This window comes from Populus euphratica, unplaced genomic scaffold (assembly GCF_000495115.2).
Source record: "Populus euphratica unplaced genomic scaffold, PopEup_1.0 scaffold50.1, whole genome shotgun sequence".
NCBI classification, from domain to species: Eukaryota; Viridiplantae; Streptophyta; class Magnoliopsida; order Malpighiales; family Salicaceae; genus Populus; species Populus euphratica.
In genome coordinates, this window is record NW_011499870.1 from 1538496 (window position 1) to 1565467 (window position 26972).

The 26972-nt window shown below is 29.5% G+C and overlaps 3 protein-coding genes across 6 annotated transcripts; 2 read left to right on the forward strand and 1 right to left on the reverse strand.

The window, feature by feature from the left end:
• Positions 1 to 31: 31 nt before the first annotated feature.
• Positions 32 to 26515, forward strand: LOC105127133 (coiled-coil domain-containing protein 25-like). Of its 4 annotated transcripts, none has more exons than XM_011028284.1 (8): positions 32 to 42; positions 10690 to 10695; positions 22576 to 22708; positions 23150 to 23277; positions 23494 to 23597; positions 23700 to 23787; positions 24025 to 24086; positions 25997 to 26515. In XM_011028284.1, exons 3-8 carry the CDS (start codon positions 22596 to 22598, stop codon positions 26147 to 26149), a joined length of 648 nt encoding a protein of 215 aa, XP_011026586.1. In that variant the 5' UTR covers positions 32 to 42; positions 10690 to 10695; positions 22576 to 22595; the 3' UTR covers positions 26150 to 26515. The 4 variants fall into 4 exon arrangements, with proteins under 4 accessions (XP_011026586.1, XP_011026584.1, XP_011026583.1 ...); XM_011028282.1 differs by lacking the exons at positions 32 to 42; positions 10690 to 10695 and adding exons at positions 282 to 293; positions 9024 to 9028; XM_011028281.1 differs by lacking the exons at positions 32 to 42; positions 10690 to 10695 and adding an exon at positions 4235 to 4247.
• On the forward strand, positions 3748 to 6995 carry LOC105127135 (uncharacterized). The gene is made up of 12 exons (XM_011028286.1): positions 3748 to 4194; positions 4320 to 4479; positions 4759 to 4959; positions 5041 to 5105; positions 5282 to 5309; positions 5417 to 5490; positions 5571 to 5657; positions 5746 to 5796; positions 5883 to 6104; positions 6248 to 6341; positions 6451 to 6591; positions 6705 to 6995. The coding sequence occupies exons 1-12, from the start codon at positions 3979 to 3981 to the stop codon at positions 6791 to 6793; spliced, it is 1428 nt and encodes a 475-aa protein (XP_011026588.1). The 5' UTR covers positions 3748 to 3978; the 3' UTR covers positions 6794 to 6995.
• LOC105127134 (proteasome subunit beta type-4-like) lies at positions 14251 to 16954 on the reverse strand. Its single transcript, XM_011028285.1, has 7 exons — positions 16819 to 16954; positions 16639 to 16714; positions 16454 to 16530; positions 16112 to 16241; positions 15833 to 15992; positions 15536 to 15721; positions 14251 to 14658 (listed from the first exon to the last, which is right to left on the reverse strand). The coding sequence occupies exons 2-7, from the start codon at positions 16704 to 16706 to the stop codon at positions 14545 to 14547; spliced, it is 735 nt and encodes a 244-aa protein (XP_011026587.1). The 5' UTR covers positions 16707 to 16714; positions 16819 to 16954; the 3' UTR covers positions 14251 to 14544.
• Positions 26516 to 26972: the final 457 nt, after the last annotated feature.

Consider the following 26972-nt stretch of genomic DNA (forward strand, 5'->3'; position numbering starts at 1 on the left):
ATATCGGGTTATTAATTTCCAAATTGAAAGGCCGAATTGATTGTTAGCCAAGATAAGTTGATCGAATTGACTGGTATTCAGTAAGTAATACTTGATTATTGGTTTCCAAATAGGAATGTTGAATTAAATGGCAACCATGATGGGTTGACTAGATTGATTGGTATTTGTTGAGGAATATCAATTTACTGGCTTCCTTCCAAATAAAAAGGCTGAATTGATTATCAACCAAGATGGGTTGTCAAATAAAAAAGCTGAATTGATTATCAACCAAGATGGGTTGACTGAATTGGTTGGTAATTAACCATTGGCTTTCGAATAGGAATGTCAACTTGATTGACAGTCAAGATAGATTGATCGGGTTGACTAATATTCTTTAAGAAATACCAAAATATTAGCTTTCGAATGGGAATTTCAAATTAATTAGCAACCAAGATGGGTTAGCTAGATTGTTTAAGGAAACCAAATTATTGATTTTCAAATGTAAATATTGAATTGATTGGTAACTAAGATGGATATGCTGAAGCAATAAACATTTAAAAGAGAGTATTGTAATACTAGTTTTATTATGAAAATGGTATCATGAGTTTATTTAAGGTTGGATAATTCCATGTAAAAAGAAATTTGGATTATTATAAAGAATGGATTAAATATTATCTAGAAGAAAAGTTATTATTTTCTAGAAGAAAAGTTATTATTTTCTTTCAGTGTTACATAATATATTAACTTAGTAAATATTATTGATTTTGTTACAAGTAACTTACAAGCTCGCTAAGAGTAATTATTAATTGTTGTTTTTGTGTAGACTAGGAAATTATGAATTATTAGTTGTAATATCAAACTTCTCGATTGTAATTTTAGATATTCTATTTTAACCTGAATTAGACCTCCAAATTGAATCTTCACTCAATTTAAGTTTTTAATTTATTCCATTAAATCATTTAGAAGTTTAATTAAGCCTTTGAATTTAATTAATTATTTTAATTTTGGTCAAATAAGCTTTCAAACTTAATTTTCCTTAAATGAATTCCTTAATTAAGTCAATTAAACTCATTAAAAATTTAATCAAGTTCTTGAATTTATTTAACTTTTTCAATTTGATCCAAATCGATTTTCAAACTTAATTTAGCTTTGATTAAATCCTTAATTAAATCAATTAAACACATTAAAAGTTTAATTAAACCCTTGAACTTAATTAATTTTTTTAATGTTAGCCAAATTGACTTTCAAAACTTAATTTTACTTTCATTAAAACCTTAATTAAATTAATTGAACCCATTTAAATTTTTATTAAAACTTTAAATTTAATTAATTCCTTCAAATTTGGTCAAATTGACTTTCAAACTTAATTTTGCTTCAATTAAATCCTTAATTAAGTCAATTAAACTCATTAAAAGTTTAATTAAGCCATTAAATTTAATTAACTCTTCAAATTTTGGCTAAATTGACTTTCAAGCTTAATTTTTATTTCGATTAAACCCTTAATTAAATCAATTGGCCCATCTAAAGCCCAAGTAAGTCCATAACTTAATTATTTTTCTAGTTTGTGAGGATTTGCAATATCTTTTTTGAATTTGATCTCAAATTCTTATTTTTTTTCTTCAATTAGACCCTTTATTGATGCAAATAAGTTCTCAACCATTTCTATTTGATTCAATCTAGTCATCTAACTTTCAATTTATGCATTTTTAGCCTATTTCATCAACAATATTTTAATCTGATTATTTTTTTAGTGTTTTAATATGTTACATCTCGAAAGCTCACTTATTTATGTCCTGAAAATATTTTTGAATTTTAAATTTATGATTTTTTTAATTTTTAAATATTTCAAAAAAATATATTTTTTACATAAAATATATTTTGGAAACCCAAAATTGGGTTATGAAAATAACTATGTAGTTTGTAGAAGAAGAAAAATAAAAATGTTATAATAATAAAAAAAAAAAATTTATAATATTTTGCAAAAGTGCCCCTTGCCACTTCTATCATTGATGTTACTAGTTTGTAGAAGAAAAAAAATAAAAATGTTATAATAATAATAAAAAAAAACTTTATAATATTTTGCAAAACTGCCCCTTGCCACTTCTATCATTGATGTTAATAATTTCAAGAAGGCTAAGTGGTGGGGAATCACTTTCAACGGATGGTGACTACTAATGATGTCGTCACGTCTTGCTAATGAGTGGGAACACAAGTGGAAAAGTCTTCATCAACGGTTGTATTTTGTCCCTTTCAATACCTGAAACTACGTTATCCCCAATTGTATCTTTCGCAATAATAAATAAATAAATAAATAAACCTTCAAACAATTATACAGTATATTAATTTATAGTTAGAATTCTTTTATGTCAGAAAACACAATATAAAAGTCTACATATTTATTTATTTTTATTAAAAATAAGATTTTTTTTATAATTATTTTTTAAATCTTAAAAACTCTTATGACAGAATATTGTTGGATTTTTTTATTTCGTTCAATTTTTATATCATTTAAAATGATCTTCATATTTTTTACATCAGAAGACTTTATAAAAACCATAATATCCTTATACTTTTAATTTTATTAGTTTTTTTATTAATAATAGAGTGTTTTATAGATATACAATTCCAGCATTATTTATCAGCAGGGTTATATTTGATTTAGTAATTTTTGACAAAGCATACCATTTTTTAATTTGGGATTGAGATACCAAGGTTTGGATTTTAAATTTAGGGTTTGAAATTTTAGCTTTGGATTTGTAATTTAATATGGAAAGAGCGTTTTCTAAAAAATAAAAATAGCTAGTCTCAACTATATTTATTAATATTAATTCTTTAGAAAACATCACCACAACAATATTTTTTTTAAAAAAAGTTAAATAATATGGAGATTTTTCTATAGTTCTAAATACGGATTATTATGAGTTATGATAATAAAATTATTTTTTTACTTTGCACAACAATATTTTTTTAAAAAAAAGTTAAATAATATGGAGATTTTACTATAGTTCTAAATACAGATTATTATGGGTTATGATAATAAAATTATTTTTTTACTTTTTAGAGACTTAAATTTAAGTTTTTGGTTTAGGCGTGTTTAAGTTTTTTCACTAGGCTCAATAATCATTAAAAAATTGTTTGGAGGTGTATATATATTTTTTAATTTTTTTATACAATAAAATTATTTTTTTATCCCAAGAGTCAACAAAATTTAGAGAAGTTGACCAGCAAGATAAAACTAATTATAAAACCAAATTCTCAATTAACTTATTATTTATATAAAAAATTAACAAAAAAATAAATAAATTTATCAGATTCATGAACCATGTCAATCAGCCAAACCTGTAAACGAATTCATAAACTTTTTAAAGTTTAATAATATGATTTTTTTAAAACATTATTTTTTTCTAATTATGTGAGGAAAAAGATAAATGTTTACAAAATCAAGTTTAATTAATATATATATTACCAAACTTGTAAATCGAGGTAATTTGAGTTATACTTAATTTTTAATCAATTTTAAATTAAAATATTAAATAAATAAAAAAATTTTAAAAATACATTATAAATTATTATTGTAATTCAGGGTATGATAGGTACAAGCGAAGAATAATTTTTTTATATCCTTTAATTTTTCTGTTAAAAATAATAATATTACATGTATAGATATTTTTATTTTTTAATTAAAATTTAAATTATGCCTTAACCCAATATATATATATATAAAGAATAATTAAAAAAAATTGAGAGGATCATAATAATTTTGCCCTGTACAGTCTTGTCTTGTCTCCCATAAACGTGTAGTTGTCTTGAATCTTGTGTCAGCTAAGTTTCTCTTGAGAAAAAAGAAAACATTTTGATTACCTTTCCAGCCTTCAATTGTACTCTCCAAAATCTTCTCTGCAAATTTTGGTAGTGTTTTTCTTCTCTTTTTTTTTTTTCTCACTGTTTCATACTGCCTCGCATTGCTAAGACACACAGAAGCAGAGAGGTTCTTGTTTGATGGCTTTTCTTGGAGCCAGATTTTTATCTTTGAGACCATCAGCAATACTTTTCTTCATTTTCATGTTAGCTTCTGTGTTTATTTCTGCTGAAAGAAGCATAAAACATGAAGTGTCTAGATTGAGTGAAGCAGAAGAACTCGAGCCTAATTACCTTGTGAAAATCATTAGTTTCTTATGGCAGTCTGATGAATCTGGTTATCAACATGTTTGGCCGGTAACTCAAAAACTTGATTTTGTTTCTATCAAATACAGTGATTGGTTTTTGATGTATTATCTTGCATGAAGAATCTCTGTTGGCATATATAACAACTCTATCCATCATTTTCTTTTCTCATGCAGGAACTAAGTTTTAGTTGGCAAGCTGTTATTGGTACTATAATTGGATTCTTTGGAGCAGCATTTGGAAGTGTAGGTGGTGTTGGTGGTGGCGGCATTTTCGTTCCCATGCTGATCCTGATTATTGGGTTTGATCCAAAATCAGCAACAGCTATATCAAAATGTAATGTCTAAAGTTTCTTTTGATAGGACCTCTCTGTATCTCACTGAAATCTTTAATTGGGAAATGCACAATGATATACATTCGATTCCTTTTGAACCTTTGATTTTGTTGGTCTAAGCTGGATTCATCTATTGCCTGAGGCAGTTGGCTTGGATTCAGACTCAAAACGCTGTTTTTTTTTTTTTTTTATGGGAACAAGAAGCTAGTTGCTGATTGCAACGGAAGGTGCTGAGAGTGAGTGTAATCAATTATATCTTAGACTGCGTTTACTTTTTTCAGGTATAATCATGGGAGCAGCAGTCTCAACGGTTTACCATAACCTTCGACTAAGGCATCCAACACTTGATTTGCCTGTGATTGACTATGATCTGGTGCTCCTTATTCAGCCAATGCTCATGCTGGGGATTAGCATAGGTGTCACTTTCAATGTGATATTTCCTGATTGGGTGATCACAGTTGCCCTAATAATTCTGTGCATAGGTAATGTTAGTTGCATTGAAGTTCTGATTACCATAATTTCCTCTTTTACTAACACCCTTGATTGCTTGTGGTGGTTTTCAGGGACATCAGTGAAGGCATTTTTCAAGGGTCTTGATATATGGAAAATAGAAACCTTATTGAAAGAGGTAGTGTGTATGCTTTTTTTGCTTGTTGTTATGATCTGGAGCATTTATAGTATGGACACCCTGGAAATTCTATATACCAATGGTTTTATGCCTCATAATTAACCTTATATATCAGCCACAAATAACAAAAATTAACCAATTTTATACTTTTTACTCTCACTTGATTTTGATTTCAGGATGCTGCTAAGCTTTTCGAGTCAACTGGTGAGATAGTCTGCAGTTTGATTTCAAGTCTTGCGAATCTATTTAAAGCAATTCTAGCTCACTGTCCATTCCTCTGAAGTTAACATGTGTGAACTGTTATGTTGTAGCAGGTGGTAGTGAGGAAGTTGAATACAAACCTCTTCCAGATGGACAAGGCAACAATCCTCCAAAGGCTAGCAAGGTATTGAAGGTTGGTTTACCGTGGAAAATGAGCCAGGACATTATTGTTTTGTGATTAACATAGGTGAATAATTAATGCAGGTTACCATACTTCAGAATATTTATTGGAAGGAACTTGGACTTCTTGTTTTTGTTTGGGTGTCATACCTTGCTGTTCAGATTGCCAAGGTTTTATTTCCTTTCTTGTCCAAAATCATTGTATCATACCATATTTCTCTTTATAATAAACTAAAAGTTGTCATCTCCTTGGCAACAGAACTATACAGCCACATGTTCAACAACTTTCTGGGTATTAAACTTGTTGCAGGTATACATGTTCTGTTGGTGCAAATCATCTTGATTTCTGATTTTATTTCATATCCGGTTTGAAGGATGCTTTCCATGTTTTAACAGATTCCAGTTTCCATCGGAGTCTTTCTTTACGAGGCCATCGGTCTGTACAAGGGAAGACGGAGAATTTCATCCAAGGGGGATGAAATCATGGATTGGCAAGTGCACCGCTTGCTCATGTTTTCTGCCTGTGGTGTGGTGGCTGGAATAGTGGGTGGCCTGCTTGGAATAGGTGGAGGATTTATCATGGGTCCATTGTTTTTGGAAATGGGAATCCCTCCTCAGGTTTGTGCACATTTCTTTATTTCTAACAGAACATCCTTGCAAATGTAACTACGTAGCGACATATATATATATATATATATATATATATATATATCAACGTTGGACCATTAGCCCTAGCACCTAACTACGCAATCCTTGCCCAGGTAACGAGTGGCACAGCCACCTTCGGGATGTTGTTCTCTTCATCAATGTCTGTAGTAGAATATTATCTCTTGGATCGTTTTCCTGTACCTTATGGTGAGTTAGTGTCCCCCTGCACCTACAATTCATCAAAAATATCCATGTTCTTCTCACAAGTCATAGAATGCTGAGCACTCAAATATACTCTATGCAATTGGCATTGCAGCTCTCTACTTTATTGCTGTGGCCATCATTGCTGCCTTTATTGGTCAAAATATCATCACAAAACTTATCACTCTATCTGGAAGGGCATCCCTCATCATCTTTGTGCTAGCCTTCACAATATTTATCAGTGCCATAGCACTAGGTAAGATTCAGTAAATTTATAATTTGAGGCTGTTAGGAGCTGCCTTCTCCTCTTTTCAGCATGGTAAAGTAATTTTCAGATCCTGAAGACCCTTTTTTACTTCAATTTGGTAGGTGGGGTTGGCATAACAAGAACGATTGGAATGATGGAGCGGCATGAATATATGGGTTTTGAGAACCTTTGCAAGTACACAGCAGCATAGTGTGCTATGATTTCAAGAGCCATAGAACAGTTAATTAATTGAAGGTGACATAGAACAAATGGATAAAGTTGATTAAAGCAAGCGTAAAGAGTTTCAGTTTTCTTTTGAAATAATTAATGGGATGGTAGATGCTTTGAACGTAAGTTTCCCACAAATGGAGCTTTCCTTGATAAAATCATTTAGCATGTAGGCCCATTTTGCAGCTGGAAAGCTTATGTCTCTTTTCAATTTCATTTTCGATTGATGGTGTCGAATTCGCATTCCCCACAAATACAAATTAGAATAATTAACTAATGCTCTAAAAAGCGTATTAAAAAGCGTCTAAAAAACGTGGAAAAAGTATTGCAAGGTTCCTTACAAATACAAATTAGAATAATTAATTAATATTCTAAAAAGCTTCCTTTTTTCTCATATTTTTTTGTTTTTTGGGTTTTATATGTTTTTTTTCCTCCAATATTGTTTTTTTTAAAATATCTTTGTCAATTTTTTTTTTTAATATTGAATTGGTTAAAAATTCAGTTATGCAGTTTTTTTAAAAAAATGTATAGATTACTACAATATTTCCCTACATGTCAAAAAAATGTATAGATTATTACAATATTTCCCTACATAGTTTTTTTTATGAATTTTTTTTCTAAAATATTTCTGTCAATTTTTTTTTTAAATCAAGTTGGTTAAGAATTTTGATTTATAATTTTTTTTTAAATACTAGAGATTGTTACAATGTTTCTCTATATGGTTTTTGTTTTGCTATAATGTTTACCAATATTTTTTTAAAATTATATTTGTCATTTTTTTTAATATTGAGATCATCGAAAATTCAGTTTTAACTTTTTTTACATTTTTTTTTCATTTTTTTCTTTGTTTTTAGAATTTTTTTTTTAATTTTTTTAATATGGAGCATTTTTTTGCTTTGTTTTTAGATTTTTTTTATATTTTTTTTAATATAGAGCTGGTTGAGAATTTAGTTTTGTAGTTTTTTTCTTTAAAACACTGTGGATTGCTATAGTGTTTCTTCACATAGTATTTTTATGATTTTTTTTTTTAGAATTATTTTTGTCATTTTTTTTTTCATATTGAGCTAGTTGAGAATTTAACTTCATAGTTTTTTTCTTTAAAACATCATGAATTGCTACAATGTTTTTCCATATGATTTTTTTTAAATTGTTTTTATTAATTTTATTATTTTTAATATTAAACTGGTTGAGAATTAAAAATATAGATTTTCTCATAAAATACTATAAATTATGTAGATTTTCTCATAAAATACTGTAAATTGCTATAGTGTTTCCTTGCATAGTTTTCTATCTTTTTTTTTTATTTTATTTTTTCATATTGAGCTGATTAAGAATTTAGCTTCCTAGTTTCTTTCTTTAAAACATTATAGATTGCTACAGTGTTTTCTCACATGATTTTTTTTATGATTTTTTTATGATTTTTGTTTTTTAAATATTAAGCTGATTAAGTGATTTTTTTTATTCATTTTGTTTTTTAAATATTAAGCTGATTAAGAAATTAGCTTTGTAATTATTTTTTCTTAAAAATATTATGAATTACAACAATTTTTCTCTATATATATATATTTATTATTTTTTCTATAAACCCACGATAATGCACAAGTATGCCACAAGCTCATGGCATCATACGAGCATGACATGTAGTACTAGTATATTTTGTGTTGTCTCGAGATATTTTTTAATTTATTTTTATTTAATTATATAAAAATTAAATAAATATTTATAATAAAGACAATAAATGTATTTATTTTTTGTCAAAATTATCTTTTCATATTCATGTAATGTTTTTTGTTTTTAAAATAACATGTTTTTTTTATTATCATCATATTTTATTGAAAAATAATAATAATTAAAACAAGTATTCATAAAAAATCTAATGGCTTTAATTAGAGAGAAAACAAATGTATATTTTTAATTAAAGACTTTATTTCTTTGTTCATGTATATCTCCTTTTCTTTCTATGAAAAGATTTTTTTTTATTGGAAGCAATGTTTTTAAAAAAAGTTATAATGATTGTGAGAACAAATTTTAATTAAAAAAATATTAAAAAAATTAATCCATCATTTTTATTTACATATATGAATAAATCTGAGAATTAAAATTTTGAAAAAAAAATAAAAATAAAAATAAAATAAATATTCTATTTTTATTGAGAATTTACTATATATATATATATATATATATATATTGAGTTAATATAATTATTCATAAAGTAATTGTTAATATTACCATAAAAAGCTATAAGCTTCTTGAAAAATATGTTATAATTGAATCATTGTTTAAATGTCATTTTAATATATTTATTTTAATATAATTTTATATTAAAACTAAAAATTAAAAAAAAAATATTAAGAGTTATTTAACAAATTAACCAAGTGCATTCGATGAGATTGTAGGTAGAGTTAATAACCAAGTGCATTCGATGAGATTGTAGGTATGGCTTAGAAGAAAAATGCATGGACGCATATGGGCTTGGAAAGCCATGTATGGGCACCTATATATATATATATATATATGGGCAAACAATATATCATTCACTTGAGCAAACAACGCGTCGCCTTTTGGTTCAAATATCAACCACCTTTAATTATTAGGAAGTTAGGGTCTGAGAGTTTTAGATTTCAAAAACTCAAATCTCAACTTGTTTTAACCTAAAAACACCCTATAAATCTCTATAAAAAAAGTTTTTCTAGCTTAAAACACTATTTAATTCATTCAAAAACCATAAATCAAATCGAAATAAAATAAAATGCTTGAGTTTTGATATATCTTTTTGGTATGTTTGTGTTGACCTTTGGGTCACATATTTTATATTTTATGTATTTTGATGACAATAATTGAATGAAATTAGACTAATAATATACTTAGTTGAGAATAAGTTTAAATAGATTTATATGAAGATCATCAACAAGTATGGAGAATTAAACGAAGAAATCAATTAACAAATCCAAGATGCAAAGCAAATAAAAACTTAGTTCTTAAGGATTTATTTTAGTGCAAAATTATATAAATCTTTATATCTAACTTAATAGCATAAATTAAATTGAATTCACACACTTCACATTGCATGTATTATATGATGTATTTAGTTGGTTCAAGATTTATCAAGCTAAAAAAATGTTAAAATTAGATTTTAAGTTAAACTAGTCAACCGCTTAGTCATACCAAGTGAACCGGTTAACCTCTTATTCATTAGGAATGAACACTTGACAATATGTATAAACTAGTTGACTAATAAAAGATAAATTAGCTTGACCAATCTGAACCAATTGATCAATTCATTTGTCAGAGAAACAATAACGGCTATAAAAGCATCTAATTTTTGCTATATATATAGCTTGTCTAATTGTAGAGTTAAATACTGAAATTGAATATATCTCATACAAGCTATTTTAAGAGCAAAAACAACTTCAAATCATCAAATCTTAAATCATATTCATATCTGTGCAATAAAACCTTCATATTTTTATAAAAAAGTATAAATTCTCGTAGTCATTATACTTAAAAAAATTCATATGTTATTGAGTGGGCTATAGAGATATAAGCTTTAATTGTATTGTTTACTCTTTTAGAGAGTTTTATTATATTTCAAACAAATTATAATCCTTCAAAAGTTGTAAAAAATTATTGGTCATTGGTGAGGTACATCACCAAGGTGAAAAATATTGAAGAAGATATTTCTTTAAGTGGTAAAAAGGGCTTGGAGAGGATTCATTAAAGACATTGTAATCTTTGTCTTTGATTAGTAAAGAATACAATACTTAAGACTGATTCGGTGCTTGAAGTGTGAATATAGGCTTGTCAAACAACGTTAAAAAACTGAGTTTGCAATTTCTATCCTCGTATTTTTTATTTTAGCCACTTTAATTATATTATTAGTTAATTGTGTTAACTATGTTTAATTGAGTTAATTTTTAATAATTGTTATTATTAGTGAAACAATTAATTCACCCTTTTTAAATGTTATTGTTGTCTTAATCCTAAAACAACGATTGATATCAGAGTTTAGTTTTCATTTATATAAGTTTGCTTAAATTTTGAATAAAATGACAACCACTAATTTTAATGTTCAAAATGAAAGATCATCAACCTCTAGGCTATCTTTCTTTGATAATAATGACTATACTTATTGGAAAGCTAAGATGATTATATATCTTCAATCTATTGATTATGATTTATAGCTATCTATTGAAAATGAACCTCATATGCCTACTAAGATTGAAAATGATATAACAGCTCTTAAATCTAAAAGTGAGTATAATGATGGTGATAAAAAAATTGTTATTTATGGATGCTAAAGCCATTAATACTTTGTATTGTGGATTGATTAAAGGTGAATTTAATAGGATCACATCATATAAGAATACTAGAGATATATGGCATCCATTAAAGATAACATATAAAAGAAAACATCAAGTAAATGAATAAAAAATTGACATGCTAGTGCATCAATATGAATTATTTAAAATGCTTTCAAATAAATTCATAACTAGTATGTTTACTAGAATGATAACTATCACTAATAATTTAGATGTTTTTGGTAGGATTTATACTAATTTCAATATCATGAGAAAAATTCTTAGGCTCTAGCCAAAGACTTGGAAAGCAAAGGTGATAGTAATCCGAGAAGCTAAGAACCTCACCAAACTTTTATTATAAGAACTCATTAGATCACTTATAACTAATAAAATCACCATAGAGAAGCAAGAACTGTAAGAGAAACCAAAGAAGAATTTGGCATTCAAAATCATACACCATGTTGATAGTGATGATAATGAAGAAGAAGTGGAGGAGGATATTTCACTTATCATAAGACAATTCTAAAATTTTCTAAGAAAAAAGCAAGGGAACAAAAAGTTCTCAACATTTAAGAAGAATGGAAAGAAGAAGAAATCTAGTAAGGAAGAAGTTAGATGTTACAAATGTAACAAGACAAGACATATAAAGGTTGATTGTCTTCTCCTTTAAAATATAAAAAAGAACCATCATAAAAAAACAAGTAATGAAAGTAACATGAAGTGATGACTCAAACTCTAGCTTAAGTGATGATGAAGAGCATATTGCCAAATATGTTTCATGGCAATTAAAAGTGATAATGAGGTAATCTCTTTCATATGATGAATCTTATCTTTCTTATAATGAATTGTATAGTGTATTGGAGATATTGTATGATAAATACAAGTTAGGTTTCAAGTATAGTTTATTAAAAAAAACCATGCATGTTTATGTATTAAGAAAGATACTTTAGAAAAGAAAGCATGTATTATGATTAATGATTACGATAAGATGAACCAGCATGAAGAAGAAATCAAGGCTTTAAAAGAAAAGATTAATAAGTTAAACATTACATTATTTAAATTCACTCAAGGTTCTAAGATCTTAAGAACCATACATACTAGTCAAGATGTGTTTTCAACAACTAAGGTTTAGGCTATAAACCTAAAAAGAATAAAAAAAATATTTTAAAAATTACTTCATTAAAAACAAACAATCATATGACCCAAACCAATAATGTAATTATTTTAGAAGAATTGGTCATTTTTTAATCTTCTATGAAGTGTGAGCACGACCCAACTCATGTCTTTGTACCAGCATCTATTCTAGTTAAATAGGTAAAAGAGTATCATAATTTGTTAATTTGTCGCGACCCAACTCATGTCTTTGTACCAACATCTAGTTAAATAGATAAAAGAGTATCATAATTTGTTAATTTGTCTAGGTCAATTGGTAGTAGATTAAACATGTCATTGGATTCTAATAAATATTTTTTAATATCTTTCTGATGATGAGGCCCATTGTAAATATACCAAACCATATATACTTAATATATTTGGAAGCATCCTACTCACGGATCTCAGCATGAACCATGTCACTGATTTGTCTTATGCTTTTGGTGAACTTTGACATGATTCCTATATATAGCTAAGGCTTTGCCATGTTTGCATATACATTTATGAATTGTATATATTAAGAGTGTCTAACAAGTTGAGAGATGTTTCTTACTTTTATAGGTATAACAATATGACAAGTTTTGCATTACATTTGAAATGTTAAGAATAAATTTAGTATCACTCTATGGTTTTTTGACACGGTTATAGTTTTAGGATCATCTTTATATGAGTTGTCCTCAACTTTTAGTTAAGCTAAATCCGATAGTTCAAGATATGGGGATTACACTACCACTCCTATTAGGATACAAACAATGAGTTGTTTAAATTTTTTATATGCAACTAAATTGTCTTAACTCTCACAATATTAAACATGATCAAATTTTGTTATTTGTAGTGTTAGGTGGTGTGAGATTAAGGTGTTTTAAGATAATCTCACACATGTGTTGTTGTTTTATCAAAATGAGCTAGATAGTCAACAACCTTTCCAAGTATGAGTTACATCATTTTTGTCATAATTCAAATCAACATTTACCTGTTACTAACATGTATAATTTGAACACTTATGTTATAGGTAATTTGGACTCTATTCGAGGTAGCTAAACTTGTTGTTGCTCCCATAGTTTGTACTAACAACATCGACATTTGGATAACAACGGAACATTACATAAAATATATAAAATGTAGTTTTCATACAATTCACCCTAGGAGGGTGTTTGAGAGTGTGATAGCGGTTGTTTTTCAAAATGTTTTTCATTTAGAAATGCATTAAAATAATATTTTTTTTATTTTAAAAAAATCATTTTTGATATTAGTACATCAAAACAATCTGAAAATATAATTTAAGATAAAAAAATTAAAATTTTATGGAACATGATTTGCACTATGTTCCTAAACAATGCTTAAATATAGAGAAAATTATTGTTAAAAGTTGCTTGAAAAGGGTTTGGAGTTTGGATTTAAGATTAATTGAATTTTTAAGATTAGGGTTTGGAGTATGCAATTTAAGGTTAGTGCTTGATTTTTGATATTTTAATTACAATTTGAATTAGTTGGGTTTTTGTTTTTTTTGATTAAAGGTTTAGGGTTATGGGTTTTGGATTAGGATTAGTTTTGTGATTAATGATTTAAGTTTAGGTTTTGGAATTTAGATTAAGGTTAGACTTAGTATGCAATTGTTAAAAAACTTGCATAGAGTTTGGGTTTGAGATTGGGATTGGGATTAGCAAGTGTTAGAATTAGGTTAGTTTTTTATCATTTACATATTATAGATAAGTTTAGTTGTTGCGTGTTGGTGTAGTTTAGACATTAATTAGAGTTAAAAGTAAGTTAGAATTTTAACATATAGTTCGAGTTTTGTTAGGGTTTCCATTTAGAGGTAACTTGGAGTTTTGAAAAATATTGCAGTTCCCAAACAAAAATCATCTGCCAAATGTCATATTTCTCAATCACAACTTTTTTACATGTCATGTTTGGAAACAGTATATTATTTCACCAATACTATACTTTTTTTATCGAGTTATATGGCCAAATTTTTTGCTTTTTGTACTAATAAGCGAAAATACCCATAATTCATAGCAGCAAAGTAGCAGCAGGTACACGAAGATTAGTTATTTATGGTTCAAATGATTTCAAAAAAATCCCCTTTCCTCACGAGCCAGCCACCAACTCTAAACCAGAATTTGAGATGTGGCTTGGATCAAGCCAAGCTAACAAGCCATGGTTTTAAACATTAATTAAAAAAAAAATCAAAGGACTTTTCAATAACTTCCAACTCGTCATGTTCGTTTGGTCCCATTTGTAAGTGACGGGGTAAAGATTTCCGAAGTGGCTGCTTCCTGGATGACTACCATGATCCATCGGCACCAGCAGTTGGATTCTCAAATGCCTTGAATCCCCAGAACGTCTTCAATGCGTAAGGCTGTGAAATTGTTACACCTTCTTCAGTAATCTTAGCTATCTGCAGTTGGGAAATTGTGAACCGTCAGATGTCAAATTGGACAACAATTATCTGGTATTAGAACTAAAGAAACACGTCCAACAACATTGCTTCATGTAATTATCCTTTAGATGCATTTTTTTTCCTTTAACTCATGGTAGAAAATCAAGACCCTGAGCACAAACAACAATAGAAAGAGGCACGATGCTGAGCTGGTCCTCAACCATCCAGTTTAAGACCCTGTTAAGTATACTTTTGGGAGTCCCAAAGCAGCTTGCCACAGTTACCAAATTGAAGCTCATTTACTAGAAACAAGTCTGCCTAAGGTGTGCAACTGCACAGATGCTCAGCACATCCTAGTAGACACTACTTGTACAGTATCCCCTTGAGAAAATCTCTATTCACTAAAAATCATTATAAAATGCTGTTGCCAAAAACAATTAAGATTATTACAAGTTTCAACAACATAAAATGATACATTCATCTTTTTCACCCCATCAATAAGCTTGTTTACTCTGATTTTTATCAGCAAGGATTTGTGGAAAAGTACAGAGAATTTTAAACCACAAAAACATATCACCATACAAGATGATAGGATTCCAACAACGATGTTGTTACCTAAATTTTGAAGTGCAGCGACAATTCAACATGAACAAAAAGAAAAACCAAATTGAACTAAAAGAGCATAAAACAATGATATATGCACCTAAGAGAATCAACTCAACTCAGTAGCACCTTAATGCTAACCATTTTGTATCAAGCATTAACCTTTTTTTCACCATGTAGGCACCCACATGGCAGCAATTCCAGTAAATTAACTTGAAATTCTATTACTTTTCTAGAATCTCATTCCATAACACATTAAACTCGTATAGTTGTAAGGAAAACAGAGCAGAACCTGAAACTTGTTGACAGCAGACCTATCACGATACAGAAGAACTCGCATACATTTCTCCAGTAGTGTAACACCTTCTTCAAAGGTCAAGTTCTCATGCCACTCAGAACGAAGTATTGGCTGAGCCATGTGATTTCCAAATCCAGTTGCTACATGATTCTCCTCAAAGTTTACTCCTATCATAGTGACCTGCAACACTCATAAACACAAATGACCCATACACATAAAATGCACACAGCTTTTCACTCCTCTTATTTGGAGGTTTAAAAACAGAAAACAGCTTATGTAACTGATGCTCACCATGCCAAGAAATTTTTGTCCTTTTTTCACACCACCAAGAAGAAGTGTATTCCAAAGCGGGTCAAACTTGTTACGCCTATTATACATAACTCGTGTCAAATAGCTGTGAATCTCTTTAGGCCCCAAAGAGTTTCCATCATCCCACATATTGTCATTCAAGCTGCAGATAATTAGACAGTGCAAACCAACAATTTAAATAACATAATACAAAAAACAACAGCAATACAAGCAAAAACTATTTATCTACTTTTCTCTCAGCAGCAAACCCCTAAAACTTACACTTGCTCATCAAGATAACGCATAATCTCCTGAAAATCACTTATTTCTCCACTAGCACCAATAAGAGAATGCTTCCCAACAGGCTTAATTCTCTCCACACTCTTGTATCGCAGCGTGGACCCATAAGAACCTATCAATTATCAATGCCACAAAATATATCAACAACAAGAATTATTATAGTACTTCTAGCAATTCTTTCTAAAGGGTTCGGTTATTAGGTACAAATAAGCGCAAAAATCACACTTCCCCCCTTTAAGTTATTAACCCTGAGCACCTCCACAGTAAACCATTAAAAAAAATCACATAGATAATAACTAGATAATGAGTATCAGAGAAACTAACCTCCCATATCAGCAGCCATTAAAATCCCATCTTTATATTTCAAAGCAACAACAGATGACCCAGTCACGTATGGATACCTACATATGTACGGCAACAAATTTAAAACCCTAAAAAAGTCTCCAGTTTTACAATAAAACTTCCAAATAAACACTGAGATAAAGAGAGAGATAAGAAGGGCGGCATACTGGGTTCTTTGAATGCCAGGTCCAGAGCTCAAAAGGCTGTTCTGTTTGGTTTCAGAACTAGACCCCATTGTTTAAACTCTGTTTGAAAAAAATCAACAAAAACAACAACGAAAAGGGGTTATTAGCAAAAACCCATTACAAATTTGAAAGAGTGACTGAATTTCAGTAAGAAAGACTTACACTTCGGTGTCGATCGAGAGATAAGGGGGAGCAAGTAAGGGTCTGTGATCTGTTTGGTGAAAGAAAATACTAAGCTTTTCTTTTACAAGACTTTAATTTTCGCACAAGAAAAAGAAAATCTCACTCTTTCTCTCTTTTTTTTTTTCAAGAATTAATAAATTCGAAGAATTCGGATTTCGATACTCTCCCTGGCGGGCCAAGTAGCTTAGTTCAAAGGCTTGAAAGTTTGGGCTTTTTTGGGCTCATGGCCTTTCTATAAAATTTAAACAAGGTTTGAATTACGTTTTAGTGTTTGTTTTTATGGAGAGAGAAAAAAAGTGTTCCTTTTAATTGTTTCTGTATGTTTACGAAATAAATTTTATAATTATTTTGTAACTCATAGGCACAATTCAAAGCATTTTTTATGCATTAATTTTCCTTTAAATATTCTATACATAATATTTATTTAGATAAATGAAAATGCAATTTCAAAAAAATTATTAAATAATCAATTTAACCTAATTATTTTGTTAACAAAACACTGATATTATGTAAAGTGATCAATTCAATATAAAAATTTAAATTCAATATAAAAATTTAAATTAATAGTAAATTTTTTATATATAATTTAAATAATTCTTTATCAATAATATTTATTTTTTTCAAGGATATTGTTTGATAAAATATGATGTATACTGGTATTATAAAATTATTTGCACACATTCAATTGAGTTTTCTTTTACTAAGTTATTCTAAGTTATCCAAAGCTACAAAATAAAATAAAAAAATTTCTTTTTTTTTTTAATTTTTAAGGTCCGTTTTTTATTTAAGTTTCTAAAATCAATCACATGTTATTTCATTATCAAAATCTTGACATGTGATCCATGAGCCGCCCCAAATCCAAACCATGAATAAAGAAACATGATTATTGTCTCCTGTGAAATCTACATGTTGGTGTTGGCTTGCACATCTTTTTGATGTCCTTGCCTAGTTCCTGTTCATTGAGAGAGATTGTGCTTTTAGTTGGGGATTTGCTACATGGATGGTTTCCATCCAGATTTTGGGTTTGTTGTTGGACTGAAAATTGATAAATCAATGCTAAATATGATAATTTGCAAGTAAGAAATGATAATTAGAAAACAAATTCTTAAAGATAGGGATAAAAACTCTTAGTAATGTAATTTAAATTTTGGTTAAAATAAAATGATAAAAATCATTTCATGAATTATTATTATTTTAAAGTAAGTTAAAATGCATATAAAAAAAATGAAGTAATCTCCATAAGCTGAAGATCTCTTTTACCATATTATGTTGTGATCAATAATATTAGATGAAGATAAAAGTATTCCTCTCATATCATATAAAATAAATTATAGCAGAGAAAGTCAATTGTGCTAGAATATTCGTGGTAACAATTATGTATATGTATAGTTTTATTTTGATGTGTTTGTTTATAATGAAATAAATGAATGCAGATATGTTTATTGTATGTGCTATTTATTGTTGATTTTACAAATATATTCTTTTGACACCCTAATAATGATACCAAATATTTATTTGCTTAGTTTTTGTATTAGGTAAATTTTTGTATAAGTTAATTAATAATGTGATATAGATACAATATAATTATAGCAAAGTGTTGTAAACATCTTTTGTAAAATGGATATGATATAATGATAGAGTTGCGTTATAAATAAAAATATAAAATGATTTTGATTAAAAATAAAAAAAATATTATTTTATTTTTCATGTTCAAGACAATTAATAAAATAATATTTGCATAAAAGGTGTGAGGCGTTACATGTTACCCCATCTTTGTTACTTGTCATTTGGTTTCGATTAGAATTACCAAATAAGCTAATTGTTTCTTTTTAGTTTAGCTTCTTTTAAATTTAGATGATATTGGGTGTTTTCATTTTCTATTGGTAAGATAATTGTTTGTATTTGAAAAGCATTGTTTAGTTGAGAGGCTTTATTACTTGTCATTTGGTTTCTATTAGAATTACCAAATAAGTTAATTACTTCCTTTTAGTTTGGCTTCTTTTAAATTTAGATGATATTGGATGTTTTCTTTTCCTTTTTATGTCATTCATTTTCTATTGTAAAGATGGTTATTTGTATTTAAGAGGCATATTTTTTTTGCCTGAGAAATTAGGTGTCATTGGTGTTGCGTGCTGTATAAACTTTTCCTTTGTTATCATTTTTTATCAAGGTGACATAACTAGCTTCTAGCTTTATATGTTATTCCCTTCCTCTTATGTGTTGTTTGTGCCATTTTTTTCAGAAATTATGTTGGTCCTTCTTCAGCTTAGTTACCTTACTAATTACCTGAACATTTTATTTGTTTTTTTAGGCTTCAAAGTTATTTTCTAGGCTGGTTTGTTATTCATTTTATTGGTGTTGATTTTGTGATTTTCACAAGGGTTTGGAGCTCTTATTATCGTAGAATATATCCCTTCCATGTTTATTATAACAAAAGCTAAATAGTGGGGGGAAATCACTATAGATTAAGAGATCTTTTACTATGGATTGTAATAGTAATTTCACTTTAAATTTCTCATTTTCTACGAGTGAATAAACATTTATTTGACTTTCTTTTTCTTTCCTGGGTGCTTACACCATTAAGGAGACACATATTACGCTTCCTGGTGGTCAAATCTAATCATTTACCGTCTAACTGAATGCGCAATTGTGCCCTCTTTTATATTGTGTGGCGCATGTAGACAGATAATGGTTGGATTGTGGAGCGGTAATCGATTATTTGTGTTTTTTCTTTCTTTTATCTTTCCTGACAACTAAAATGCATAATTATCCTCTTTATTTGTTGTTTGTCAAATCAAACATGTTTGTTATACCTAAACACCTTGAGCTTGGCAACCATGTCAGACCCAAGATGCTTGGGTTTGGTATGGTTGTCACGGCCAAGACATTTGGGTCTAGTAACCCTATACAAGTGTAGTGTGAACCAAGAAATACTTCATTGTAGACTTGCACAATGAATTTTCTAAGCTCTGAAAGCTTGAGATGATGCTAATATTGTCTTTTTACAGAAAATTAAATTATCATTTTACCCTTCGATTGAAAAAATTAAAGCCCTGATTAGGGGTATTTCAGTATTTTTTCTGGGTTCATTTGTCATTAGATGTTTAAGTAGGGGTATGGTAGTTTTTTCACATTTATTTGCATAGTAAAAATATTATTCTACCCCTAAAATTAACAAAATTAAGACATGTTGCTCAGGGGGTGTCTTGACATTTCATAAATTATTAAATAGTTAAAATATATCTTTAGCCTTAAAAAGGATTAAAAAAAAGCTTTACATGTATGAGTATTTTTTTTTCTTTCACGTTGTTTTTTGTAATTTTCTATAATTATTGGAGATACTTTGTTATTTTTTATTATTTTATTATTTTTAAAATCAAAGATTTGTGTCAGACTAAACTAATATTCAATTTAGTTCCTGTTTTTTATTTTGTCATTGTTATTGATGTCAATCAAAAGAATTATGGAATTTCTTTAGCAACATGCTTTGATTAACTGATTTTCCATTAAAACTAGTCAAGATAATTTAAGGGTTGATGTTTTGTTTGGATGTTCATGAAAATTAAAAAAAAAATAGTGAATGCTTTAGGAATAATTTTTATTGGTGATGTGTGCCACTTGGAGATGAGCTTTTGTTGGTGTCATCTGTTATGCATACTTTTCTGTTATGATGTTCAAGTCATGTATGCAATTCTAAACCCACCAACTAGTTTTATAGATTTGTTCGCTGTAGAGTTTTTACTTCAGTTAAGCAACATGGTTTGATAGCAAAGAGGATAGCAACTAATCTCATTGATCCTCTTAACCCTATCATGCCAAGACATTACTTCATGTTCATATACTCTGCATATGTTCTCTTTATAGAAAAGTGTTCAAGAATTCTCACAGGTTTGACAAGATCAATGTATCTTTTACCAAATCTATACAACTAATTTCTTTTTATCCAGATATTTTTGAGAGGCTTGAAGTTATTCAACCGCTTGAGCAAGCATTGGTTCATGTCCAAACATTAAAATCCCAACTAATTTGAAATTGATAAAATAAAAGCCAACTCCTTCGGCAACAAAATGAAGATGGATAAATGTCTTATCTCTTCTTTTTTTGTTGAGAAAAAGTGTCATTTATTTCATATTAGTTGCATTCATTCTTTATTGTATTTATGATACTGCCAAAAAAAGTGCCTTATAAAGACAACATTGGCTTTCTAAGAGCTATAAGGGTCATGACAATTACCTTTTTTATTATGCAGGGCAACTGATTTCTTCTTCTTCTTGTTTTTTTTTTTTATTAAGATGGATGTTGGGGCCAGCTTGTGTGCACCTTAACTAATTCTACAGGCCCTGAAATTAATGATCATGTAAACCCTTAATAGTTCTGAGGTTTCTAAGACTTGAATTAGTAACCTGTATGGAACAAACACAGAGCTTGATCAATTGAGCTACACCCCGACAACTGATTTCTTGACAATATGCAAGTTGAATCGATTATGGGGCGATTGCATCTCTCCTTACCTTTGCATTAAAAGCGTGGAGAGCCTTTTTGCATTTCCATATGTTCAAGCATGACGCTTTTGCTTGGAACTTTATAAAATTGTTCTTTTGATGTATTCCAACAACATGAAATCATGCTCTTTCTATTTTGGCTCGCATTTCTCTACAGCCTTATACCATGCACTTTAGCTATTAAACCTTGTTTTAGTCATTTGATGATGTCAAGCTCAAGCTCAAGCTCGTGGTGTAGCACGAACAATCTTACTAGTGATTTATAAGTCTTATTATAATGTATCAACTCTTGACATATGCCTTGAAATTATGAATATACATATATTATTTCTTCACTAAAAAAACTTTAGAATTATTAAAGAGCTTTACTATTTATTTGTATCGTGTCCCCACCCCCTCCCACCCAATTCAGCCTCTCATTTTTTTACATTCCTCGCCCTCTATCTATTTCAATTTTATCTTTAGATTTTTTTATAATAATTATTTAGGTTATTTTTGAATTGGTTAAAAATAATATCGAGATAAATTTTATATAGTTTAATTTTAAATTTAAGTTAAATATTTATATCAATTTCATCTTTTATTTCTTAATTTCATTCCCAAACTTTATTTTACCAATTATTTAGTTTATCTTCGGACTTGACAAGTTGATTAGGTCACATGAAGACAACTCCCATATAATTTAATTTTAAATTTGAAAATAAAAAGCTGAGTTGAGAGGTTTTTTATATCAATTTCATTTCTTTTTCTTTATTTCATCCATGGACTTTTTTTACTAGTTAGATGGAATGTCTTTGGACTGGATAAATCAATTGGGTTATTTTAAAACAATTCTTACACAATTTAATTTTAAATTTAGACTAAATAAAAAGTTAGATAAAAAATTTCAAAAATTGACATGTTAGGTTAATTTAATAAAAATAAAAAATAATTATTTATAATCTAAATATTTTTTTATATTTAATTTTTTTATTTGATCAGCAACACAACACACACGTATATATGACACACAATTTTATTTTATGAGTTTTGTAAAATTCTTTTTACATATATGTATTTAATTTCTCAATTAAGAAGCTGCATTTTAACTTCAATTTGAATTAACCACCTCCATTCTTTCCCTTGTGTTTAAACGAGTGATAATTAGAGGCTTTTTTTTTTTTCAAGTGTCATATTTAAATTCCATTATCTTAATCACATAAATATTTTACACTTTGATTTTGATACAGTCGAGTTTTGAAATAAAAAAGAGAGATGGTGTTCTACTTCAAAGCCAGACCAGAGGCAGGAGATTACACTATTTTTATGGGTCTCGACAAGTACGAGAACGAGGAGCTTATCAAATATGGTTTCCCTGAAGACATCTGGTACTTTCTTTTTTCTTATCAACTTCTTGCTAATCCAATTCAAAGTTTCAATCTTTTCCATCTGGGTCTTTGATTTATTGATTAATTTAGTCAGATATTAATTGCAATTTAATTAGTTTTGTTGTTTTATAAGGTCAAGATTCTCTCTATATGCGATATTTTCCCATTGATCTTATAATAATCAAAGCAGAGAGTGAAAAGTGTTATAATTTCTAATTGGGTAGGGAGTAATTCAACAAGGTAGAGTGATGGTTTCTCTATCAAATCAAAAAATTAATGCTTAGAATTTGAACTTTGAAGAGCCCATGTTATTGAAAAGGGTAAAGAAGGAAAGGGGAGTTTGTAATTTGTATCTGGATTGGGTTTTGTTTGCAATGAGGGGTCTGACGTTTCCAGAAGTCATCAGGGTTTTTCTTGATGGTTTTTTTTTTTTTTTTTTAGGTTTCACGTGGACAAAATGTCTTCTGCCCATGTGTATGTAAGGCTGCATAAAGGTCAGACCATTGATGATATAAGTGAAGGTGTGCTTGAGGATTGTGTGCAGCTTGTTAAAGCAAATTCGATTCAAGGAAAAGTTTCTGAATCTTCCTTTCATTTTACTTAGCTCAGTTTCTCCCTTGTCGCTATGGATTTATACTTCATGGTTTTAATAGCAAGCTCAATGCTTGTTTCGTAATATAAAGTTACAACCATTCCCTTGATTAAAGTATTCTTTTTTGTTTTGAACATGGATGCATAGTTACAATGAGTTAGTTGTTCGAAACTGTTTCTCTTTCACACTGCAGGCAACAAGGTGAACAACATTGATGTTGTTTACACTCCTTGGGCCAATTTGAAGAAAACTGCTTCCATGGATGTTGGTCAAGTTGGCTTCCACAATTCAAAGATGGTGACATCCTTTGTTTGGTAGTTTGTGTTTACAACTTACTGGAACAATAATGAGCTATTACATAAATTAATCATTTCTCTCTGGTTTTGACTCTTTATCTAGGTTCGAACTGTGAGAGTGGAGAAGCGGCTAAATGAGGTAGTTAATAGATTGAACAAAACAAAGGTAGAAAGAAAACCTGATTTGAAAGGTAAATCTTTGATCTCAGCCTATCATTTTAGTTTATTACAAAACCTGCGGGCCATAAAAAGAAGGCAGGGAACTTCATAATTCTCTTCTCTTCTTATCTGTGCACAAAACCAAATGTAGGGAGTGGTTTAGCTTTTCCAGATGTAATGTTGTCAGTTTTTGCTTATTTTAGTTCTATAAATTCTTTTGATTGGCCCTGATGATTCCAACGGTTACTTATTACCATGTATCATTGCAGCTGAGAGAGAAACAGTCAATGCAGCAGAAAGAGCAGAGAGAAAGCTTCTTCTGAGAGATAAAGTGAGTTTTATCCATTCTCATGTGTCCAATTCTAAGTCTTAAGGTCAAGTGATGTAGAGCTGTAACATGGAACATGATATCCTTGTGCACTTATCATGAAGAGCTTATGATGGCACCAAATTTGTTTCAGATGGACAGATATGAATTATACCTGAAAAAAATAGATCTATTTGGAACCTCTTATAGTCCTTTTCACTCTAACTTTGAAAATAGGATTCCTTTCCTTCTCCATGGCCTCCTCCTCCCTTATCTCACCCTTCTCTTCCTCTTGTTGGAAATGAATTTGTTGGGGAGATCAGCTGACCTTGTTGCTCCTTAGTCTCCATAAGGTTCAGAGTCTTCTTGGGTACTCAAGTGGCTTTCTTTTAGAGGCAGTGGTTTATCATTTAAAGTTATGTAACCAAGGATTGCATTTGAATTCTGGGTTTTGCAATTTGAGTTTAGGCGTAGTTGGTCAATTGTTAAACCATGTTAAGTGCTCTTCCATTGAATTTCCTTTGGGAAGAACACATTCCTTTTGCTTTCTGCACGCACCACAAGAACAGTTATCAGATCTTTTGATGTTTTGCTTTCAGTGACAATGTGATTGAAATTATAAACCTCCAGTGTAGTTTATCTAAAACATCCAAGAAGTATCATTTATGCTTCCATTGATCTCAAACATTGTGCAAACAAATAGAATCTTCTCCCAGCATTACTTGCAACCTGTTATGTTTTTAGGGCATTAATGTTGGGAACGCTGGAAGCATCAAATTCAGAAAATTATAGCTTTATCACCTTCATAGTCACTAGTATTGGTTGCAACTTGTTTTGTTTTGTGGGAATTAATGTTTGAACGTTGTAAGTTTTAAATTGCAGATTGTTTGGCTATATCACCATTTTAAATGCCCCTAGGATTTATATCTCCTTCTAGCATTTAAATGTGTGGCAAAAAGTCTACTGGTTGCTCTTTTAGCTATTTATTGACTTTCTTATTGTTGTAAAAAGGACACGATCATACTGTGATTGGATGAAATATTAGACAGTAACAGCATGGTCTATTATTTTTTTTATTATGTTTCTGTGTTGCTGGTATCTAAAAAATCTAGTCATTGAGTTGATCTCTTGATATTAAGATAATGTATTCCAGTTGCATATTGGTACAATGCATCTACTTGGTTTGATATCATTGATCTCTCGATATTAAGAGATGAACTCACATTTCCCATTTTCAACAATTTTGGCTATTGAGTTGCATTGTGTTGCACATTCATGTTCTTGGATGGTTGTGTTGTGCCCGTTCAATTCCTAGTCCTCAGTTTCAAGTTGTGCTGTGCATCTGATCTTCTCATTGCTTCAAATATTCTTAGACATTCCATAAGTCAGTGATTCTCCAGTTTAGCATTTTCCCTCTTGTTTCACAAGGTTTGGTTTCAGTTATTTGTGATCAATAATTTCTATCTGTTCTGGGAGTGTGATCTTCTTTTGATTATTTTGTGCATATAGAAAGAAAGGAATGCTTGAATCCTTGAAAACAGTTCTATCCACCCACTGTCGCGGGATTGGATTTTTTTTTTTTTCCTAGTCTCCTTTCACTGTGATGCTTCCCCAGGTTATGGAGGAGTCTCTCTGTCTGATATTCAACGGGGAGAAGAGGGCCTTATTTATTAGGTGCCTCTTTCTGTGCTTTCAAAGTTTAGGATGACTCATTCTCTGTTTACTGCTGCTTCTTTTTCTTCTTTTTCAATGTAGTTAAAGTATTAATTCTTCCATGATATTAATTCTTCAATATCAATGAAGTAGCAAAATTTGAAAGTGTGACTCCAGCTCTTCTACCATTTGAGATATGATACTTTGGTTGGAGCCAATCTTTCCCCCCTTTTTTTTATTTAATTATAAAGTGCGTAAAAATCTCAAATTTGTCTTTGCAGAAACGACGAGAGGAAATGGAAAGGCTTGAAAAGGAGAGACAGACAGAGATAAGGAGCTACAAGGGTTTGATGGTGGCTGAAAAAATGACATCCAATAAACAAATAGCATCTGAAAACAAGTCCTTGCAGGAGCTGGAAGACGACTTTATGTAAAGCAATGGTATTCAGGGGTTCTGCTGAACCTGCTGCTCCTTGAAGATGCGGGTTTGTTATTCAATTTGTGACTTCAAGCATTATATGAATAAACTTAGAAAATTTCGAAAGGTACATGTAATGCCAGGCGAAGGGGGAGGAGATCATTGGGTTGGGGAGTTACTTGTCTGCTGTAAGTTATACTCTGGTGACAGTGACAATGACAAACATGGTCAAAATTGAATTGTGATTAATGTGTGATAGACATCGTTTATCATAGACGATAGTTTATCAATCTTGCTATTTAGTTTCTGCAACAAGGTTTATTGAAGCTTGTTTGGTCACGCACATTTGCAATTGCTAATATGAAAATTTGGTTTTAGTCCTGAACCTTTATAGTTTCAGTGTTCTGATTTTTAGGATTGCTTGATCAAATTTCATGTCAATCATCTCTTCAAGGATTCATAAATGACCTACTGGGCTTCACAATCGTAATCACCTGATTTGGTGGCAAATACCTTCTACAGGTGGTTCCCTTCTCATGTTTGATTTGTTCGTTTCCAAAATATATTTTTTAAAAATATTATTTTAATATATAATCACACTCCAACGTCAAAAAATATAATATAATATTTTTGTGTCAATTATTTTTACAATTGTTGCACTAAATTAAAAATAAATTATAATATTCTCAATTAGATCTACCCAATCTATTTTAAAAGAAAAAAAAATGTAATAGCCGTTATCAAATTGGAAAAAAATAGGATTCCATAGTAATATTTCATGTTTTCTTGTACTTCTTAGATTCTCATATTAATCAAACTAAAATATGTTTCTCAAAAAT

Coding starts and splice junctions, on each gene's coding strand:
- LOC105127135 (XM_011028286.1), top strand. CDS start 3,979: ATGGCTTTTCTTGGAGCCAGATTTTTATCTTTGAGACCATCAGCAATA. Junction 4,480..4,758: donor AGCAACAGCTATATCAAAAT/GTAATGTCTAAA, acceptor TACTTTTTTCAG/GTATAATCATGGGAGCAGCA. Junction 6,105..6,247: donor AAATGGGAATCCCTCCTCAG/GTTTGTGCACAT, acceptor ATCCTTGCCCAG/GTAACGAGTGGCACAGCCAC.
- LOC105127134 (XM_011028285.1), bottom strand. CDS start 16,706: ATGGGGTCTAGTTCTGAAACCAAACAGAACAGCCTTTTGAGCTCTGGA. Junction 16,531..16,638: donor CCTGGCATTCAAAGAACCCA/GTATGCCGCCCT, acceptor GTACATATGTAG/GTATCCATACGTGACTGGGT. Junction 15,993..16,111: donor CGTTATCTTGATGAGCAAGT/GTAAGTTTTAGG, acceptor AATTATCTGCAG/CTTGAATGACAATATGTGGG.
- LOC105127133 (XM_011028284.1), top strand. CDS start 22,596: ATGGTGTTCTACTTCAAAGCCAGACCAGAGGCAGGAGATTACACTATT. Junction 22,709..23,149: donor GGTTTCCCTGAAGACATCTG/GTACTTTCTTTT, acceptor TTTTTTTTTTAG/GTTTCACGTGGACAAAATGT. Junction 23,788..24,024: donor AAGAAAACCTGATTTGAAAG/GTAAATCTTTGA, acceptor GTATCATTGCAG/CTGAGAGAGAAACAGTCAAT.